The sequence below is a fragment of the Sminthopsis crassicaudata genome, chromosome 4 (assembly GCF_048593235.1).
Source record: "Sminthopsis crassicaudata isolate SCR6 chromosome 4, ASM4859323v1, whole genome shotgun sequence".
Taxonomy (NCBI): domain Eukaryota; kingdom Metazoa; phylum Chordata; class Mammalia; order Dasyuromorphia; family Dasyuridae; genus Sminthopsis; species Sminthopsis crassicaudata.
The window spans coordinates 227,783,333-227,806,651 of NC_133620.1; the positions used below are offsets into that span (position 1 = coordinate 227,783,333).

At 34.6% G+C, this 23,319-nt stretch overlaps 1 protein-coding gene across 2 annotated transcripts in view; it reads right to left on the reverse strand.

The window, feature by feature from the left end:
• Window positions 1–23,319, reverse strand: part of RIPPLY2 (ripply transcriptional repressor 2) — an 88,709-nt gene that overhangs the window by 11,360 nt on the left and 54,030 nt on the right. The window contains exons 4-6 of one of the 2 annotated variants that reach the window (XM_074310392.1): window positions 10,126–10,169; window positions 6,199–6,578; window positions 5,264–5,360 (exon numbers count right to left, since the gene is read on the reverse strand). In XM_074310392.1, the coding sequence (XP_074166493.1) occupies window positions 6,548–6,578; window positions 10,126–10,169 (75 nt within the window). In that variant the 3' untranslated portion in view covers window positions 5,264–5,360; window positions 6,199–6,547. Of the gene's footprint in view, window positions 1–5,263; window positions 5,361–6,198; window positions 7,278–10,125; window positions 10,170–23,319 lie in introns of those variants that run through there. The other variant, XM_074310391.1, reaches the window with a different exon arrangement.

Below are 23,319 nucleotides of genomic sequence, written 5' to 3' on the forward strand. Positions count from 1 at the left end.
AAGGTAAGCTTTGCAGCTGTCAGAATCTCTTGGAGGTGGATAGTTTGAACAATGAATAAAGAAAAGAGAGCAGGACAATTATGGAGAAAGGCTAGAAAAATGGATTGAAGCAGAAGAATGTGGAGGGTGGTAAGGAGTTTCTACCTAGTGATTCTCTTACAGGTTTTGAGCAGAGGATTGATATAATTATTTCTTTACAATGGGAAATTACTTTGTCTGTGGTATGGAAAGATAAATTGGAGAGTTGAGACATAGGATGTAGGGTAGGGTTCAGGTAAGAAGCTTTTGCAATAGACAAGGTGAGAAGCTCAAGCAGCAAGTGGAAGGATAAAATTTAACTTTTAAAATTTGGCTTTATTAATAAGTTAATACTATTAATTTCAATTATGTAAGTTGAGAAATATTCACTATGAGTCAATTTTGAAAGTATTATAAATATGTTTAAAGTGTGACATTCAAAGGCTAATCTTAGAGATTAACAGCAAAAGAAGATCAAATAGCTTGTTCTAATAGTCAGTTATTTTAAAATATATAATATGTATATCTATATATGTTTTACATGTTTTTAGTGATTTTTTGTCTTGATTTCTTTCTTTTCTTTTCAACTCATAGGTATACCTAAAAGTTCCCAGAGTGAATTTCTATTTGAAAAATGATCAAGAATGGTTGTTGTTGTGCAGTCATTTTTCAGTCATGTTCGACTCTTCATGACTCCATTTGCGGTTTTATTGGCAAAGATAATAGAGTAGTTTGTCATTTCCTTTTCTGGCTCATTTTACAGATAAGGAAACTGAGACAAACAGGGTGAAATGATTTGCCCAAAGTCATACAGCTAGTGAGTGCCTAAAGCCATATTTTGAACTCATGAAAATGAATCTTCCTGATATCAAGCTTAGTGATTTTATAACTGGTAGTTTTAGAAAATTATTTGGTTTGCTGAGAGTTTAAGTGATTAAAGATTATCTGTGGTCATGCAGTTAATGTGCCAAAAGGCAGCTAGCACTTGGCTTCATGAGTCTAAGGCTAGCTCTCTATTCATTTTGCCTTATTGCCTCTGTTTCTATCACTCTTTTAATGACATTAATGTTAGTTGACAAAGTGAATTGGAAGAGTACTCCAGAACATTTTTTATTTATCATGAATCCTGGATAATTATTGTTAGCTTTGCTTTGATGATAATATCCTTTGATGGTACCATTGGTACTAAGTGAAAAAGCTTGTTAACTAACCAATGGAGAGTAGGTCCATTGTGCATACTATCATTTGTGCACTTGGAACTAAGGGCTTTCAGCCTCCCAAAATGCAATTCCCATGTCCTCTTGTTAAGGTTTTGGCTGTAGAAATCATTATTGTTTCATCTCTGCTAGAAACCAAGTAGTTGACACTAAGGAGAGCACAAAAGTAGCAAAACATAATTTCCATGAGCACCAATTTTTTCTTTTTCCACTAACAAATGTTTTAAAATTAATCTGTTCTTCCCACATTTCCCTCTCCATTGAGCAAATTAAACACATGTATATTGCACACATCACACACACACACACACACACACACACACACACACACACACACTATTTCTACATATACATATATAGTTTAGCAAAAGAAACCTTCACACTGGTCATATCCCAAAAAAAAGTACGTCTTTTTTTCTGAATTTTAAATGTCTTACCTGTCAGGAAGTAGCATTTTTCATCTTTATTCTTTTGGACTTGGGATTTTTTTTTCTTTTTAAACCGAAATTGAGCATGAGAACTCTAAGCTGACAAATACTATCATTTTGAACATGTTATGTCTAAATGTGCCCAATTCACTAATGCCTCAATTTATCTATAAGCTAATACCATACTACTTCTTGTTTTAAAAATAAATGAAAAAAGTGTACAAAGCTATTCTATTAAAATGCAATGGATTTTAATAAAAATTCAGTCTGAGGATCAGAACTGTTTTGAAAGATGTCACAGAAGTCATTTGCAGAAGTCAAAATCATCTTTAAGCAATAGATTTCCCCTTTTTGCTCTTCAAACAAATCTTACACAGGAATTGAAATTTTGCATACATCTTTTTCAGTGAACTGTAGGTGTCGCCAAAACGGAAACATCCGTGAGAACCTTCTCCTATGCAGCAGGCTTAAAGATTGCAGTGACTCTAGCTTAGGCTAAAGACCTTAGACAAAACCAGGCCCAGAGTGTGTTGTTCTAAACTAGAGGGTGCTCACAAATGGCCCTGGGAGAGATTTAACAAGTCTGTGTTAATCACACTCATACATGGGAATATCTGGATTGAAAACAGGCAGATTTACTTTTGAGTCTACAAGTTATCTCAATTAGCTGGGGGGGGGGGGGGGGCGGGGTGTTTAACATTTTAAAAAAAATCTTCTGATTCATAATCTATACTGACAATATATTATTTGACAACTATATTATCAGATGATGGGAAATGGCACGTGTACCTCACAGAGGAAATACAGAATATTTATATATAGATGAATTTGAAGATCAAATCTGGAAATAATAAAATTGTGTTAGATACATATTGCATCTAATTCACAGATAACTTTAGTCTGAAATATTTATCCTTCTCAGCTTAAAATGATATTCTTCTATATTTAAGTTAATTATTTTAGATTTTAGAAAGCTTTTGAAAGGAGGTAGTGGATAAGGAATTGACTTCAAAGCCAAAAAGACCTGGTTTGGAATCTTTGCCTGTGACATATGTTGGCTGTGTCACTCCAAGCAAATCACTTAATCCCTTAGTACAAATCTCTAGGCTCTATATTGTAGACTAGGTCTGAATGGGTAGAGTGAACCTCCTCATCTAGGGGTTCCTTAGTCACAGAACTGGTCACTAACCTTTAATAAGTCTTTTTACTGAATTTTAAAAATCCACTGTTATAGGTAACATGACATTTGTGATTAGAAAGAGAAATATAGCTTTCCTTCCATACATGTTAGAGAATCATAGTACTAGAAGGAAACCTGAAAAACTACCCTAGACAGCATGTCAGGGCTATAGGCAGGAATGCACTGACCATAATAGAAAAAAAAATAGCTGTCTATCCCCTTCCTTGATTTATTTAGATCATGCTACCACTTGGTGACTGGACAGCTGGTTTAGACAGTTGGTCATTTCCCTAGAGAAAAGGACATATTGAGTACTGTTCTCAAGGAACTGGTCATAAGTCCAGCACTTGTTAATTTTCCTAATGATTTGAATTTCAGAAAAGCTTGACCCTAAATTTGCTGATGCCACTCACTTGGGTGGGGTTGATGAACACAAAGGAGAAGAATAGGAATCAAATTTTAAATGACAGGAAAGAGTGGGAAGCCATAAAAGTTGTGAGAAAAGAAAAATTACTTAGGGAAGAAGTACTCTATAACTATAGAGCAAAGCAATACAGGATATTCATGTATCAGACACAAAAAAAATGCAGTCATAAAAATGCATCAGTTAAGCATGAGTCATCAGTAAGTCTTTTGAGAAAGCAGGAACATTTAAAAAACATTAGATGTGAATGCTGATCTTAAATATTATACAAACATGTTTTTTCTTGCAATGTATGGTATTATGTTAATGTGAGAGAATGAATGGCTGGTTCTAATATGCAAGCGCTGGACATACACATGCAAAAAACAAGACAGGTCCTGCCTTCAAGGACAACAGCATTATAAGAATACACAACAGATAGAGTGGGGTGATCAGAGGGAAGTGTTTTGGTCAGTGAAATCACTAAAATGGAGAGTGGAACAATAGGGCCAGTGACTGATGCATCTTTTCTGGGAAAATAGTTGATCTGATTATAGTTACCAGAAGAGCAGGGCATAGCATAAAGTTGGCCAGAGAAGAACAGTGTGATAGTGAATCTAGATCAGATACATCAATCAGAAGCCCAGGGGATCAGACAAAGGTTCTAAGAAGGAGACAGAGGTGCCACTGGAGGAACATAGCATTTAGTCTCTATTCAGCATTCTACTGAATTCCTGAAGAATATAATAATGTGACAATAATTCATCAGTTAAATTTTGGGATAATAAATTTTATAGAGTGTACAGAGACAAGTCTCTAAGCAAAATCAATCACTCAAAATATTTAATTGATGGATTGAGACTATACTATCATATTCTCTTGGATAGTATAGGGTGATGCAGACTAGAAATTCTTATTCTTATTAAATATGTTAAACAGAGAAATGAAAATTATGAAAGTGTTGGGAAATAGACATCACAAAGGAATTGCATATGTTCTTGGTTGTTTGATCTTTTTTCTCTAATCCAAAATGCTCTATAAAATCTAAATAATGCTGAAGATTATATATTCAGATTTGGAAGGAACCTCAAAAATCACCTGATCCAATGCCTTCATTTTAAAAACATTTTTAAAACTGAGAATAAGAAAAATTAATTGACTTGCAAAAGATATTAAGTATCAGAGGGACTGAAATCCATATCCTCTGATTCCAAGTAGAATGAAGATTCTCCATTCTTAAATTTGTAATTGTTTTGATGTTTGAACTTGAATAGCCAATCAGTCTAATCCTGCCAAGCAGGGAGGGCAAATTCTCACAAGGCCAGATCTTCAGGCAAAGTTTCCACAGATGGAATTTTAGGGGAAGGACTTAGAAGCAATTTGTGATGTGGGAGGTGGAGTTTAATTGCTCCTACTCACTTAGGAAAATACAGGCTATGGTACAAGCCATTGAGCAAGTGCTTAAATGTGTCCTATGAACTATCAGCTTATTTCAGTAAGTTTCTACCCTACTTTCAAATAAAACCTCTCCCAGCCCCAGCCCCAAAAAAGAAAAAGTCAAAAATAACTGTATCTAACAAGCAACTAAAATGAAACAGACCTTTAGACTGGCAACTTTGCCCAGTGGACTGGCCTCGTAAGAATTTGCTGTTCTACAAGCAGAAGTAGATTGGCTATTTCGGTTTGAACATCAAATGAGATGCAGATTTAGGACTGTAAGACAGGAAGTCATGGAAAGAAGTACTGCATTTGGAATATCTTAGAAATCTAGTCCAATGCCTAAAAACCCTGAGAGAGGAAATGATTTATGTAGCTCATTTATACATATGAGATCAATTCATTTTAATAACATAGTGCCTTTCTTACATAATATTTAAGAATTTGTTAAAATCCCATTCATTCACCAAACTTTCAATATGAAGAGAAAAGTTCCCCCCCCCATTTGATAAATGAAGAACAAGTCATATGATTAGGTTACAATAACAAGACATCTAAGAACAGAGTTGAGCCAAAGTACCTTCAGTTATGGAGCTTTATTCCCAAACATGGTCTCAAGACCTTGACATCTTATAAGCATGTTCTGTGCTGCCTTTCCTTCCCCTCCATCTCTGAAACTATAAACAAATCAATCATTGCTCCTGGAAAAGATATGGTAAGCAACAACTGATTGCCTCCACTCAGTCCACTCCTTGTGACTTTCCAAACCAAAATAACCCTTCCTGGCTACCACTTTCCTCTGTGTACTCTCTCCCATTAAAAGGTAAGCTTTTAAACAGCAAGGACCTTTCTTCTCTTTAGTATTTTTATGTGTATCTCCAGATCCATAATAAGTACTTAATAAATGCTTTTACATTCATGCATTTCATATGTATTAATTTCATTCATATTCAAATACAGCTAGGTCCTTAGTGAAAATAATGACTCCTATGAAGTAGTCACATTATTTCAAATTCAAAATGCAAATTATCATTGGGCTAGAACCAATTATTATATTTTACATAATTATAACTAGGAATAGTGTGTATTTGAATCCATGTCATTATTATCAGGATTTATTATTTGCATTAATCTGTAAATTCACTCTAACTCTATATAAAAGCAAAAATACTGGAATCTGGGCTGTGTGTGTTTCAGAAGGAGGGACAATAAAACAAGACTTCCTTGCAGGACATCAGGAAGTGCATCTCTATGGGGCCTAGCTACCTGGCTTCTCCTGTGTATCTGTATTTGTATTTTTCTGTGTCATATGCTGGCTTAGTGAAGCCAATTATTATTTCAGTGTGAGCATTTCACTTCAGAAATGTGGCCACTGCTACAAATCAGGGCTTGATTTATTGTTTTATTGATTGTCTAGACTTTAAAAAGTGTTAATAACGTAAATTAAACTTAAAAGTGTTTGTGCACACATTCCCTTCACCTCCCCTGCCCCTAGCCAGGTTGTTAAAGATTTACCTGCACATCACTGTAATAGGTTGTTTGAACTCAGTAGAAGTCCAGCAGAAGGCTCAAGAAATGAAGTCATCACCAGACTGGAGACATAATACCTGTAAGCTGCTGCTGCTGATAATGATGGTGATGGGTAGTAGTGATGATGATGACAATAGCTTGATATAGCTTTAAAGTTTTTGAGAAACTTTATATCTCTTATTTCATTTGAGTCCCAATACACTCTGGTTGTATGTATTTATGAGAAGAGTGTTTTTCATGAGCTATTATGCAAAAAGATGAACAACAGCTCCATTATAATCTTTTCTGATCTCTTTCTTCTCTTCTTCATCTCTATATCAAAGGACCCTGGCAATCAGTGTTCACCAAATCCTGGCACCTTGCAGCTAAGCAATGTACAAAAACACAATTAGAAATAGAAAAAAATTGTTAAGTTTAAATTATAATTAACTTCAAAATCTATGGATAAAGAGTAATAGAGAATTGTACAGTGTTTACATAAAAGGCATCATTCATTATCTTGGTTACCCTCAACATGGTTTAGCCTGTCTGCTCAGTGGGTTTGCTGGGGTGTGGCCACAGCACAGGTGAGAGTTAGGTGCAGTAATTTTTTTTTTAATAATCTGTGCATGTCATCTTAGAACAATTTATAACAATCTGGTGGCGTTGATTTTTTTTTTTTTTTTTGCTTTAAACCAAAGGGCTTTACATCATAGAGAAAAGAGTGCCTGTGTTATAATTTTTGACATAAATGACTTCTTTAATACTTCATTAAATCTATGATCTCACTAAATATGGGTGATCACTTCTTCTATCAGTACAGATACCAACCCATTTACTCATTCTCTCATGCTGTGTGATCTTTGTCTATGTCCTTTCATAAATCTTCCATAGAGGATATGGCTCTATTTTATGCTCTAAGATCATCCTCTAGTCTATGAGTTTTCCCCCTTATTTCATACCATGCATGTACAGTTTTGAGTGCTACATTTTAAGAAAGACCTTGACAAATTGGAGAATCAAGAAGAGGTTAGCCAGGATGGTGAAGGACCTCAAGATCATTAGTGGAGGCTGAGAGCTACCTTTGAATATTTTAAAGGCTATTAAAAATTAGACTTGTTAGGTTTAGTCCCAGAGAACAGAGTAATAGGAACAATGTATATATATATGTGGGGAAGGGGGACATTACAAGGAAGCAAATTTAGATATAATTTAAGTAAAAACCATACAAATAAAAAACCTCCCTAATAATTTAGAGTATCCAAAGATGGAATGGGATGACAGCCTGATGACACCTTCTCAGAATAATATTTTTAAATTCATAAAATAATATATAGAGTATTATAAAGGACATAAGCTACACTGAAATTCAGGGATAAAATTATTTTATTTTAAAATCAAGATTAAGGTTAAGATGTCTGAATTGGGTTCTTTTAATGGTCAATGGATAGTAGAGCATCTGCCTTTAGGTTTCCCATTAACTAGCACTGTTTCTCACTTTTTTCATCTCACCTTCTTTTCTGATCAAATCTTGGATGATATATTTTAGATCCTTCAATGCATGAATGACTCATTGAGAATAACTTATAGACTACTTAAGCCCATCACAATGCTTCACAAAATCAAAGAATTTCAGAGCTGGGAGAGATTTCAAAGACTATCTAAGCCCAACTTATACTTAAAGTATAAAAGAAAGAAGAATCAATACTACGACATACCTGATAAGTCATCTGTCCTTTCCCTGAGAATATCCAATGAGGAGGTACCCACTATTTCCTGAGGCATCCACTGCACTTTTGGATACTCTATTAGGGAGGTTTTTTTATTTTTATGATTTTTATTTACCATCACACCTAAATTTGCCTCTTGTAATGTCCCCTCTCCCCACACCCATACATATTCTATTTCTCTGCCCTCTGGCACCAAACCTAAGAAGTCTAATTTTGAATAGCCCTTAAAATATTCAAAGGCAGCTCTCAGCCTCCACTAATGATCTTGAGATCCTTCACCATCCTAGCTAACCTCTTCTCCAATTTGTCAAGCTCTTTCTTAAAATGTAGCACTTAAAACTATACACAGTACTCACAAAGTGGTCTGATTAGGACAGGATATCACAGGACTATTACCTCTCTAATCTTGTTCATAATGTCCACCTTCGTATAGATTAAGATGCCATTAGCTTTTTTTGGTTGGGATGTCACCCTATTAATTCATAATAAGTTTGCAATTCACTAAAATTTGCAGCTTTTTTCCAGGTAAACTACTATTTAACCATATTCTCTCCTCCCATATTGTTTTCATGAAGTTGCTTTTTTGTTTTAACTCAAATGTAAGATTCCATTTCTCTTTATAAAATGCCATCTCATTATATTTGGCTCATTATTTTAAGCTATTAAGATCTTTTTGTGTCCTTAATCTATTATATAAGGTAAATATCTCAGTTTTGTGTACTCTCTAAACACTCTCTTTTCTTGAGAAAGTACACTTGGACCATTGTATTAGAAACCTTCATTTAATCTGATATTGAAACACTAATAACTAATAACTATACATTGGTCATTCCAATTCCACCTTTGGTCATTCGACCTAATTGTACCAACATCTAGTTCATCTCTTCCTATAGTCACACAAGAATATAATGAAAGATTATGGTAAATACTTTGCCAAAATCTACGTTAAACCATATCAATAGTATTATCTATTAATCTAGTAAGAAAAAGAAATAAATTTAGCCAGCCATGGCTTGTTATTGAGACATCTAGATGTTTGCTAACCTAAGTCATCTACAGATTTTAAAATCCATTCTTTTTTTAAAAATTAGGACATTTGTCCTTTTTTATCCTTATTCTCTCACCCTTTATGAACTTTCAAATGTAAGAGCCCGGAAGTAATTTCTATGGATATTAGGACTGCCTTGTAGGTGGGATCTTGTCCATTTTGAGATAGCTTCGTAATGGGTGACTCTCTCGCTGATTGGCTGTGTGTGTGACCTCACAGGCCCTTTATAAGCCCACTGCAGGCAGCAATCGCCCTCTTTAACCTGGCGTTCTTCACCTTGGCTTCCTAGCCTGGGTGGCCAAGCCAAGATGGGTAGCCAAAAGAGGTAAGGATTTTAGTAGTGAACACATGGGTCTTCTGACCAGGTGTTCACTCGGGAACCAACAAGTCAGGGCATCAGTTAGGGCATTATGTGAGTAGGTATAATAAAGGCTTTTAAGATTACACGTGGCTGTTCTTGAGTGTGCTACCGGTTATTAAGCTATAGATTCAAGAGATTGTGGCCAGAGACCTTTGAAGGCCTCAGAGGAGGCGAGCCGGGTAGAGTTCACACTGCAAAGGACAGTGGTCAAGGGTACTCTGGTGGGTCTAGGACAGACTAGTAATTGTAACTGCCAGGAGAGCACATTACATTCAAACATCATGGACATTGTCTCAACAATCATATCTACTGGTTCTTTCAGTACAAAGGATAAAGTACATCTGATACTAGTGAATTCAACTTGTCAAAGATAGAAAGATGCTCCTTTACTAAGCTCACTGATTACCTTGAGTATTAAATCTCTATTACCCATTTTTATTCTGTCCTTTCTAGCCCAAAGTTTATTGTTTCAGGTAGAGAAAGCATAACCAATATAAACACTGAATAGCACTGTCTTTTCCTTCAGTTATCTGTCATAATGTTCTCATCAATGTCCTTCCTAAGCTATGATACCCAAAAAAGAGCACAGGAATCCAGAGGTGGCCTAAGACAGGACAGAATATAGCAAGGACATTGAGAAAATGTATGTAAAGCAATCAATGGCCCCTTTTCTTACTCAAACCAAAATAGGAATTCTTGTCTTCCTTGGTGAAATAGAGGAAAATAATAATTTCATTCTGTATTTTAAGTTTTTCCTAACAGCTACAAAAAAGTCTTAAAAATTATTATCTTACCTTTTATTGGGGAGAGAATAGAGATTGAATAGGAAGTGATAGAGCTATCAATAAAAGAAAGAAAAGATCATCAGTAAAACATTTTAAAACATGCCAAAGAGAGCAGAAAGAAGTTCAGAAAACACCAAAAAAAAAAAAAATAGTGTTGTTACTCTTTGTTAAATCTGATATACTCTAAAAAAAAAAAAAAAAAAAATGAAATGTAACCTGACTCCCAACTAAATTGGTTGGGAGAGGATCATTCCCATGATTCATATCACCTGCTGAACATAATTGACTGGTATAACTGATTGGTGGGTGAGGACATGTCCTTACTTTCCAGCTTGCTTCCCTAGCGACTTTAGGGAATTTTCCCTTGGGTGAAATCAGGTCCTCCTAGTTGAGTGAAAATCTCATTCCATCTAAGGAGCTCAGTGAGAATCTCAATTCCATCTTCATTCTTACATATTTCATTAGTTTTCATTACATATTCTCATTCATTCTTACATATTTTTTGGCACATTCTAATCTTCAGAACTTTGATTTCTGTTTACTATCCTCTTTGATAAATGGGTTTACTTTCTACTTACTATATCTGATGGTCTTTTGTGTAATTCGCATTTGTTGGGAAAGAGTCAAACCTGTAGGTGTAGGTTTAGGTGTAATCTAAACTTACACCCTCCTTTTTAAGAGTAAATGATCAGAGAAATTAGAAGTTTTGTTCTTTTGTAAATTAAAAACCATGATCCTAGGTCAGCAATATTTTTGGGGCAGGTAGATATAGTTGTAATTTGGTATCTTTGCCTGCCCTCTTTCAGAAGAGAACAGAGAATCCCACTTCATAGCTCATTATTCTACTTTCCTTAAGATAAGAATTATAATCTATTTTAGAGAGAGTTGGCAAGATTTCAGAAATATCCATCCATAATTTCTCTCAAGCTGCCTTTCTGTATATTTAGACACCTTGTTATAGATATACAAATTACATCAGCAGCATATATACCTTACATGTATGTGACTAAAGTTCATGCATTTATATATAATCCTCCTCTTTGCACTTTATATACTGGAATGTTTTTATTTGTTAATTAAGTTAATAATAATAAAAAGTAAAAACCCCTCTTTTTATTAATTTTATTTTTCTTTGTTATTCTCAAGTTATCTGACATTTTGGTAAACCTGGCACTAAACTTATAGGGACACACCATACATTTTGTATTAATCCTCCATGGCTTACTCTCTTTGGTATATCTTTTTAAAATCTAAACTGATCAGTGAGTACCCTGTGACAATTCTTCCCCACCCCCCACCTTTTCCTCTTCCTATAAATCATTTTTCTTTCTGTTTTCAAATTTCAGTCTTGAAAGATTCCTATCCCTTCAGGGCAGACTTCTCTTGTTTATGTTTTATCATCCTATATATTCTTTGAAGTCTGACCTGCCTTTTCTCTCTTTCATAAATTCTAAGATGAAGTGTTCACTTTTAAAAAGCTACCATGGTTTCCTAAGCACCTATAGTAATAGCAAAATAAACAATTACACTGGACCATTCCCTAAACCACCAGAGAGATCCAACAAGTTAGGGATCAAATATAATAAGAATCACCTGGAAACTATCTGAATTGTTGTTCAGTTGTGTCTTACTCTTTGTGACCATAAAGCACTCCAATATTGTACATAGAGTTTTATTGGTGAAGATACTAGTGATTTGCCATTTCCTCCTCCTACTCCTTTTACAGATGAGGAAAATAAGGAAAACAGAGTTGAATGACTTGTCCAGGGTCATACAGATAGAATGTGTTTGAGAACAGAATTAAACTCAAATCTGACTCCAGACGCAACATTCTACCCACTAATTCAATAGCATACTCTGAATAGCCTTTCACAAAATTAGAAACTGATGCACTGCTTTCTTCTCCATAGAAATAAGCCATGTAGCTTTTTTTTTTTTTTTTTGTGGCAAAAATGTTGCATCTAGTCAGCTGGAATTGCCTAAGTAAAGGAAAGGAAAGACCAGCAGAAAAAGAAAAGGCAGTAGTTAGATGGATATCAGAGGAGTAGTGAAAGAGTTAAGGGCTGAATGGAGCCAGCTTGGACCAGCTTTGGAGAGCTTTTTATCCAATGTTCAATGTGAACATTTACATCTCAGAAGTTGGTAATGTCTACCAATCAGGGCTTGTTTTATTATTTTGTTGATTGTCTAATCTTAAAAAATGTTCGTAATGCATATTAAACCAAAAAATGTGTTGCATACAGTTTTTGTCACTAGATTGTAAAAGCTCGCCAGACATACCAGTATAGTTCTATTAACAGTTTGACATCATCAGGATGATGATGATGATGATGATAAGGAAGACGAAGAGGAAGGAGGATGGGAGATGACAATTTGAATCCCACAATCATCCCTGGGCAAAGGAAAAGAGTAGCCATACTTAAGAGAGGCAAGTAGGAGTCATCTTGTCAAGGGATTACAAGCCAATCAGTCACAAGAAAGAGTCAACATGGCAGTGGAGAGTACAGGAGTAAGGATTTATATTTCAAGTCAGTCCTGCTGTTTTTTGGTAGCCAAAGGAAAAAGCTGAGCCAAGAGAAAAAAATCAGGATAACCCAAATACACCATATCAATAAAGATGGGGGGACTATAAAACCTGGGACAGAGCATATCACTGATTGCCTTACTGGGTGAGTGCTTTGGTTGAATGACACAGATTTAGTAGTACACTACTAAAGGGACAAATTGTGAAATTTAGAGATTGGCACACTCATTTGAGTGCACAGAATCATTTGCTTTCCTTCTTTCTGACTCCAATATTTAACAGTCTCCTCCCTTTAATTTCCCCATCCATCATCTTAGAAGCTAACCTACTGGTGGGACCAGGGTGGGCCCTGGGTGACTGATCCTCTGAGCTCTGTAGCTTCCACTTCAGAATCCCAGGTGTCCTGATTGGTAAGTGGTTCGTTTGAGCCCATCTATCTAAGCTGACTCCCACTAGGTTTTACTTTATCCTTTGGCCATGTTCTCATGAGCCACCTCACTATCATGTGGACAGCCCTTTCTTCCCTCCTCTCCCCAAATTTCCAGAAGCTTTCTAGTTTTAGAACCACAATAAAATTTAGAAAACACTGCCATTGCTATGGGAAAGAGTGTCAGTTTATTGCTCTGTAATATCACTGTAACTTTCTAAACCAGAGTGTAACTTCACTCTAACTTTCCTAACCAAAGTACTCCTCCCTGGCCCCTATTCTCCTAGCAGTTATGTGCTGATAAATCGTTAACAACCACTAGAAAAGCAAGGTACACTTTTCAGTTATCCTTCATTGTTAACATTTTCTTAAGTCTACATAATTAACAAAACAATATGTAGATTTGTAACATTTACTGATTTCTGAGGCATGTTAAAACTCACATGAAAAATTTAGCAAATCTGCTCTTAAAACTGATTTCATCATACCCTTACTCATGTATTGTTTCCCATCACCTCTCCATTAGAATATAAGGTACCTGATTAAAGAAAAGACCTATTGTACAAAAATATTTAGAGCAGTTCTTTTTGTAGTGACAAAGAATTGGAAACTAGGAAATGCCCATCAATAGAATAATAGCTGAACAAGTGGCATATGATTGTGATGGAACATTATTGTTCTATAAGAAATAATGAGTGAGATGGTTTTAGAAAAACCTGGAAAGACATATGAACTGATGTAAAGTGAAATGAACAGTACTGGCAGAATATTATACACAATTATAACAACAATGTTAAAGAAGATTAACTGTGAAAGACTTGATTACTTTGATCACAGATCTAAGACAATTCAAAAAGATCCATGATGAAAAATGCTGTCTCCAGAGAGAGAGCTAGTGAATTCTGAATACAGATTGAAGTATACTTTTTAAACTTTATTTATACTTCTCCTTTTTGGTTTGGTTTTTTGCATTATAGATAATAAATATATTTTACATGACTTCATAAATACAATTCATATCAAATCACTTGCCTTCTCAAGGAAAGGAGAGAGGTAAGAGGGAGAGAATTTGGAACTCAAAATTTTAAAATAAATGCTAAATTTTTACATATAATTGAAAAATATTTAATAAAATAAAATATATTGAGGGGGAAAAGAATGTAAGTAATAATTTCTTCCTTTGGCATAAGTAATTTAATCTGAGTTTTGTCATATGCTAAGTACTTAATAAACACCTTTTCATTCTTTCATTCATTTATGCATTCATTCATTCATTCTTACTCCTACATCATGTACAATGTAAAATAGTGGAAAGATTTGATCTCATGGAATTTAAACAGAACCACCAGGTAAAAATGAAGGAATGTTTGTAGCAAATATTTTCTAGTTTTTAGATCTGTAATCTCTATTTTGTACTAGGGCCATGTTTTTGTTCCATCAGTTATTTGTTTCATGTTTTAGTGTAGAAGAAGGAAGGAAGGAAGGAAGGAAGGAAGGAAGGAAGGAAGGAAGGAAGGAAGGAAGGAAGGAAGGAAGGAAGGAAGGAAGGAAGGAAGGAAGGAAGGAAGGAAGGAAGGAAGGAAGGAAGGAAGGAAGGAAGGAAGGAAGGAAGGGAGGGAGGGAGGGAGGGAGGGAGGGAGGGAGGGAGGGAGGGAGGGAGGAAGGAAGGAAGGAAGGAAGGAAGGAAGGAAGGAAGGAAGGAAGGAAGGAAGGAAGGAGGGATTTGTTAAATACCTATTATGTGTCAGGCACTTGATAAATGCTTTACCTCCATTTGATTGGGAAGTGTGTTAATGATAGATAAAATCCTTAATGAAAAGGCATGATGTATAGTTTTTGGACAATTTACCTTCTCTGGACAGGGATCACTAAAGCCCAGCCAAGGAGGGGGTATCAATATAACTAAAACTCAGCCAGCAGATGGGGCAATAATATTCTTTTTACATTAGTTAGCAGGTGTCAGGTGGATGAGGGGCAAAACTAAGAGCAGATGGGACTGGTTGAAGATTAATTCATTCCAATAGAGGTCACTTGGAACATGGTCAGTTGAGAAGGAAGAGTCATCCAATACTGAGTGTTTTCATAAAGAGCAGGTGGGATAGAAAGCAGAATTGGGCCAGAAGCAAGTGGCAGTATATCAAAAAGGTGGATTGGGGATTCATACTGTGAGGAAGCAATGGGATGAAATATAGGAACCAAAGTGGAGCAGACCATAGAGCAGGAGGATTATTAAAGGCAGTTGGGCAAAAAAATCATAATAGATGAAGCTCAAGGGAATTCTTCTGCATGAAACCTTTCCTGATCTCTACCCACCCCCAAAATTACTAATACTGTTCCTCCTAAACTACCTCATATTTAGCTACTTTGTATACATTTATAATCATTAGCTTCATGCTACATGTATTTTTATAGATGCTTGTTGTTTCTGCCATTAGAATGTAAGCTGCTTGTGGGTAGGGATTTTTTCCATCTTTTGTGCTGGATTCCAAGCACCTAACACAGTACTTAGAATACAGTAAGCCCTTAACAAATATTTATTGATTGATGGATAGACTATCCAAAAGCTAATCATGATAGGGAGAAGCTTGACTGGAATAAAAGGGGTAGGGTGGGGAGTGGGGAAAAATCTATTAAGTCTCGAGTAGGGAATGAATGACATGTTTAAGTTTATGCTTCAAGAATACTAATTTGAAAGCTATGTGATGTACTGGAAATAGGAGAAATTGAATTTAGCAAGATCATTTAGGAAGTTTTAAAAATAATCCAAGATAGAGCTAAAGGAAGATCTGCATTAGGATGGCCACAGTCTCAGAGGTGATAAAGAAGTTTAACTCCAGAAGATTTTACAACTGATTGGATATGGGCAGTGATGTGTTAATAAATGTTTAACAACCAGCTCTTCAGGGGGAGATAAAAGGTGGAGGATGTATACATGACTCATTTAAAATTCGGATAAATTATTTACATTTTCTCCTCACTTTCTTAAGTGTAAACAATCAATAAAACAATAAATCAATCCGTAACTTGTAATGTTTTCTGATTTCTGATGTATAAATGTTCACATTGAAAATCTAACAATTACTAGAGGATGAATGAAAGTGAAACAATAAAGAAATCTCCAAGTTTGACTTGTAGGACCAAAAAAAGGTACTTAAAGAGAGTAATCCAGATTTCACATGGTCAGTTAATCTGGGCACAATTTTCCCTTCTCATCCAGAGTTATGCTACTATAATTAATTATTCATTGCATTTATCATTATAGCTAATTAGTTTTCATTGTTATATTGTTATAAATTATTATTAGTATAATTTAGTGTAGCATATTAGTTATAATACTTCTGCAATTGCCTCTAATAATTTGCTGTGTACATGTTTTGTATGTACATAGTTGTTAGGTTCTTACTAAGTGCAACAGAACATTACACACAGTTGTTTACATATTATTTCCTGAAGGAAAATAATGAATTATTTTTGCCCTTTTCTGAATCCTGATTACTTAATAAAATTCCTTACTAAATGCTTACTTACAAATGACTTATGATACCCATTCTTTCCATTTACTCTGGTCAATACCATGTATAAATTGGATTGGTTCAAGATATAATAGTCCCTTTCCCATTATTTAGTGCCATTTTATAGTTGAATGGAAGTGTTAGCATATAGATGATACAGTGGATAAAGCAGTTGGCCTGGAATCAGGAAGACCTGAGTCCAAATCTGGCTATGACCCTCTATGACCCTGAACAAATCACTCTATCTGCTTTAGTTTCCTTAACTGTAAAATGGGGATACTAAATAACATCTACTTTATCAAATTGCTGTGAAGAATAAGTGAAATAATATTTCTAAAAGCAATTAGCACAGTTCCTGGTACATAGTAAGTGCATAATAAATTCTTATTTATTCCTCCCCATCTTTCTTTCCCCCACAGCCAAATGTTTCCTTTACTTTCAGGGCTACAGGATATTCAAGGAGAATTTCCTTGTCATACATAAGACACCATTTTTTTCTGCCCCAATGCCCTGCAGTGATCCATGCTCCCAGCAAAGGGAGAGGTGGATGTCCTCTGGACAAATGGAGTAGCGTCTTCAAGGTCCAGTCTTATATTGTTAGGATGTTGCAGAGTTACTGCCATCACCTCAAAAGAATCCTCTGAACTCATAAGGTTAAGGTTCCAAATGTTCAATTGACAAGCAGAAAATGGAGCAGAGTGAAGGTATAGTTAAAAATAGGGGGTTGCTATGCAGTTTGTCATGTCCAATTCTTTGTGATCCCATTTGGAGTTTTCGTGGCAAAGATACTGGGATGGTTTGCTATTTTCTTTTCTAGATCATTTTATAGATGAGGAAATTTGGGGAAAATGAGTTAAGTGACTTGCCCAGAGTCACACAACTCCTAAATTTCTGAAATCAAACTTGAATTCAGATCTTCTTGACTCCAGATTAGGGTGATGTATCCACTGTTCCACCTAGTTGTCCCCAGTGGAGTATAATTGTATTGTAAAGGAATGCTTCAAGAGACTATTTAGAGAAACTTGAAAAATTTTGTACGAACTGACAGATTAAAGAGATAAGAACCAAGAGAACAATTTATACAGTAATAACAGTGTAAAGACATTCAGTCTAGAATTCTATCAACATAATGACCAACCATAATTCCTGAGAAGTGTGTTAGCCCATCCTGAGAGAAGTAATGGGCTCAGGTTATAACAGAAGACATACATTTTTCAGGCATAAATCAATATGGGAATTTGTTTTCCTTGATTAAGTAGTCATTATAAAGGTTTTTTTTTTCTTTTTTTTTTTTTTCTTTAAAACTGAAGTGTGATTTAGATAATTAGGAGAAGGGGAAAGGTTACCAAAATTAAATAAATAAAAAGAAAGTAAAGAGGTCACTGAAACATTTTTAATGCCCAGAAAAGAACTAAAAATCAGAAGGAATCATGCTTTTAAAGTTACATGTTGAATTTATTATGCACTTAAAAAGAAAAAAGCTCTTTATAATAGAGATTGGTGGTTTCATATATACTCTTCTATTTCCACTGGAAACAGAGGTTTCCAGTGGAAACACTATTTCTAAGTCTGTCTGTCTTCGTTACTTTAGAACTGGAAGGCATAAACATGGAGCATTAGGGGATCTGAAAACCACTGTCACTGATTATCTGGAAATCCCTGAAGCTATAGGTCAACAATATTTTTCTATGATTTCATGTTCTAAGCATCAAGATGATAACGTTGAAGTTTTATAGGAGACTGTCTAAAGTAGGATGAAAATAACAAAGAAAGAGGAGCAAATTGGGTACAAGGATAAATGGGAGTTTATTGACAAATATAAACCATAGAATATTCAATATTTGGTTATATTTTGAATTATGTTTTATATATAAATTCATAAAAACCCTTTAGATTCATAATTATGTATTCTAGTCTTATCTCTGTAACAATTCAATTATAATTATAATTTTATATTAGATTCTATTAGCATTTCTTACCTTGGATTACTGAATCTATTATTAAAAATTCTAAGATTTAAATAGTACTATGCTAAACACTTTACAAATATTATCTGATTTAATCTTCAACAACAATCCTAGATGCTATTTTTAATCCCCCTTTTACAGTTGAAGAAACTCAGGCATACAAAGATTAAATGACGAACTAATGTTCCTACAGATGGAATGTCTCCAAGGTCACATTTGTACTCCACGCTTCCTAGAATGAGTGTTCTATATGCTGTACCACCTAGCTGTGTACTCATTCCTTCATTAAAGTTCTACTCTGATTCGAGTTCATGTCATAGTGACAACAGCAGATACATAATGGTATGTCAGTTTATCACAAGTTCTAACAGGTCTTTCAAAACTGGAAAGCTTATGAGTATGAACCTAGATATGGCCTGTATGAGTAATTTCTGAGGACCAGCCTAACTACATTTGAAAGGGGTTGGCTGCCAAGGAATGATTTTTTTTTTTCTTTTTACTCACAGTAACATTTACTAAGGCTTAGTTAGAGAGTTGTGATCTTCACTGGACTTTAGACTACTCACATAGATGAAATCATAGATCTCAGAAATATTTGAGTGAGTGGGTATCAATCAATCAATAGACAAGCATTTATTGAGTACCTACCGTGAGTAATCTATTAGATGTTGTGGATACAAAAGCAAAAGGAAACTATCTTCAAGGAATTTATATTCTTTCAAGGGAAACATTGTATGTGTATATAGCTATATACAAAGGCTTTTAAAAAAAATCAATAAACAAATATCTCACTATTATATGCTATGATTACCTCTACTAGTCCATGTGTGACTTTAAGGATGTGGTCTGCTATGGTCTAATATAATCTATTTCTTTTTCCATGCTTTATTCAAAGACAACTTTAATGTTTTGATCAAATGATCAAAAAGATTTCATAGAGATGAGAAAGTAGGAACACATTTGCTGTTATATTTCAGTTGTATATTTTATTAGTCCTGTTTATGATCTTTTGCACTTTTTAGAAATTCTCAAAATAGACTAGTCTTCAGAATGGATTTCTTGTGGATCTGTAAGGTTAGTGGCAGCATGATATAATGGCTACAGAGCCAACCTTAGCATCATGAAAATCTGAGTTCAAGCCCTTTCTCTCACACAGCTTGGTTCTATGATCATGAATAAGTTATTTAATTCTCAATGCATTCAGGAATCTAAGTTTCTAACTCTCTAAGTTAGAGGTGAAGTACAAATTTCTAACAGTGAAAGGAATTTCCATCAGGAATTACCCCATACCAATACAATCATATAAGTACATCCTCCTCCTCCCTAAATTAAGTGTTGTTCCTCTGCTTGAATTCATCTTTCAAGTGCCATTACCAATCCAGTTCGTCACATAAGAACAGGAAAAAAAAAACCTGTCAGATCTGTTTAAACTAATATCCATTTGTTATCCTAATTTCATATCATAACATTCTTAGAATGGTTTGGTTTGGCTTATTTTGTTGTTACTCAGTTGTGTCCAATCCTTTGGGACCTCATTTGGGATTTTCTTGGCAAAGATACTGGAATAGTGTGCCATTTCCTTCTCCAGTTCATTATAAAGATGAGGAGCTGAAGCAAACAGAGTTAAGTAACTTGCCCAGCCTCACAAGGTAAGTATGAGGCTGAGTTTGAACTCATGAAGATGAATCTTCCTGATTCTAAGCCCTATGCTCTATCCACTTCACCACCTAGTTGCTTACTTTGTTCAGTAAAAGCTCATGAAAATTCTCTGTAAGCTTAATTTTTCAATACTTATTTTTATCTTGTAACTATTACTCTACATGTGTTAAATTTCTCTAGATGGGGCAGCTAGGTGGTGCAATGGACAGAGCACCAGCCCTGAATTCTGGAGGACCCGAGTTCAAATCTGGTCTCAGACACTTAACACTTCCTAGCTGTGTGACCCTGGGCAAGTCATTTAACCCCAGTGGGGGGGGGGGGGAATTTCTCTAGGAAACAACAATAGAATTAATGTCTTTTCTTTTATTTATTTCATTTTTCCTAAAGTTGACAACTTATTTAAACACCTATTGTAACTGGTAGCAGTTTTTCATCTTTATCTTTTCTATTTTGCTATTTGCTTGACCTTTGTTCTAACCAGTCAGTGATATAACTGAACACTGACTACTCATTTTGAAATGAAAGCTATACCTATAATCAATCCTTTCCTGTATATAAGGGTTGTTTTCTTTTGGAATCTGTCATATTGTTTGGTACTCACCAAATGCAGAATTTTTCAAATCTCTTTATGAAGAAAACAGTCATGAAAACTATTGGGAAAATTGGAAAGAAGTTCATCAGAATTTAGATTGAGGTAAACATTTTATACTACATCCCAAAATATCCAAGAAGATATGTGATTTAAATATAAAAGGCTGTATCATTAAAAATTAGAAGACTAAAGGAGGTATCTTTCAAGTTTATGGCTAGTGGAAAAATTAACTTAGCCAGACAAGGAATAAAGCAAGTCATAGAGCTAAATAGATAAGCCTGAGTAAATACAATTTTAAAGCTTTTAAATAAATTAAATTACTACAGATAGTATAAGAAAAGAAGGAAGAAAATCCTTGCATCCAGAATATTTAATTTAAAAATCTAATTTTTAGTATAAATACATTTACATTCTTAACAAGTGTGCACGTGTGTGCGCACACGTGCACACACACACACACACACACACACATCTTAGAGCCAGTCCCCAAAAGCTGTGATCAAACATTGAAAGAATTGCAAAAGGGGCAGTTAGGTGGTGCAGTGGATCCAGCCTTGAATTCAGGAGGACCCGAGTTCAAATGTGGTCTCAGACACTTAACACTTCCTAGCTGTGTGACCCTGGGCAAGTCACTTAACCCGAGCCTCAGAGAAAAAAAAATTGCAAAACTATCCATAGCTACACTGAAAAATGTTCTTAATAACTAATGGGTAAATATATATATATTTTTAAGCATAAGACTTCACTGTATACCAAAAAAAAAAACTGGTAATGATAAAAGAAAAAATTATCTAACTACTTAAGTGACTATGGCAAGGCAGATATATTAATATACTATTAAATGAATTAGTCTAATCATTTGGGAAACAATTTGGAATATGTAAGAAAAGTCATCTAAATGTTCATACCCTTTAACCCAGTGACCTCTTTCCTAGGAAACAATGTCTCTAGAAAGAAAAAAAGAAAGAAAATTATCTATTTACCAAAATATTCAAAATCATACTTTCTGTAGTAGCAAAAAAATAGAAACATTGCAAGTTTCTACTGGTTGAGAAATGGTTCAAATTATAGTATATGAATGCAATAGAATATTCTGTGCCTTAAAAAACAATGAATATAAGGAATTTAAAGAAACTTGGGAAAACTGTGAACTGATGAAAGAAAAACAGAATCAAGAGTACAATATGGACAATAACTATAATAATATACATTTAAACAACACAAAAAGGCTATTGTACTCAGATTACGTGCTATAATAATACTGATTCCAAAAGACATAATGATGAAATACATCCTTCTCTTCTTCATGGGGAAGGAGTTTAAGAGACCTATGAATGAAAAATATGACATACAAACAAATGTGATTATATCACTTTCTTTGATTTGACTTTTTTATTACAAATAAGAACATGAAGGAGGAGAAGCACAGTGGGTAACTACTGTGATGCAAAAAAATCTCTATAAAAACATCAATTAAACATTTAAAAAGTACTTCTTATGTGTTTTGATAATTTTACTTTAATAATTTCTTCATCCTGAACTGCATTTTTCAAGATAGATTCATTGCTTTCCCTATTTCTACCTTTACAATGACGTCCTCAATTGTCAAGATATATTTTCACTTAGTTTAGATGATATTGTTAATTTATCTATAAAATTTCTTTACATCATCCTCTGCAAGAGATGTTTGCATATAAACTATAATTATTTTCGTGATCTTTTCTTGGCTTACATTCATTATGAATACTAGTATGTAAGATGACCCCAAGTTCCAGGAAAGAATCCTGCTTGCCATTGTGCATTAAAGGAAACCAGTTCTGCTAATGCCTTTATTATATATTTCTATATCATAATACATATGCATATGTATCTGTGTCAGAGACTCATTGTTGACACAAAGGACTTGGATAAATTTTGAAAATTTTTCATTGTCCAGCATAACAATTCTCATGTTTTTTTGGCCTTAGGAACCCTTTATGTTCTTAAAAATTATCAAGAAGCCTCATTTAAAGAGCTCTTGCTTATGTATTTACTACATTTGAAATTAAAATCTTAATATTTTTCAGGAAATAGTTCTGAGCTCACAAAACCCTTGAAAGTTCATAGATTACACTTTGACAGCCAATGTTCTATCTTATTTCTACAATTCATATCATCTGGAAACTTTCCCTCAAGGATAGTCATCAGCTTCCCATAAAAGCATATGGGTTCATAGGGCTCAAATAATAAACAATTTTATGTACACATTAATGGAAACAGGGAGACCTTGAATCTGAACCCACAGATAACTGATTCCCTGTAGTGAGTAATTGTTGTCACATAAACCTGTATGGTCCTCCATCTGTACAAGAGAGTACAGCCTGGGCACTGCTCTAGCTAGGGTCCTTAAGTGTTGGTTTTCTATATGAGTGCTTCCTCCCATGGCTTCCCCATCCCTACCATGCTACTTACTTCTGGCAGATCTCTATTATTGTTTTTCTCATCAGGCTTATTATGTATTCAAGTGCTTATTCACTGGCCTA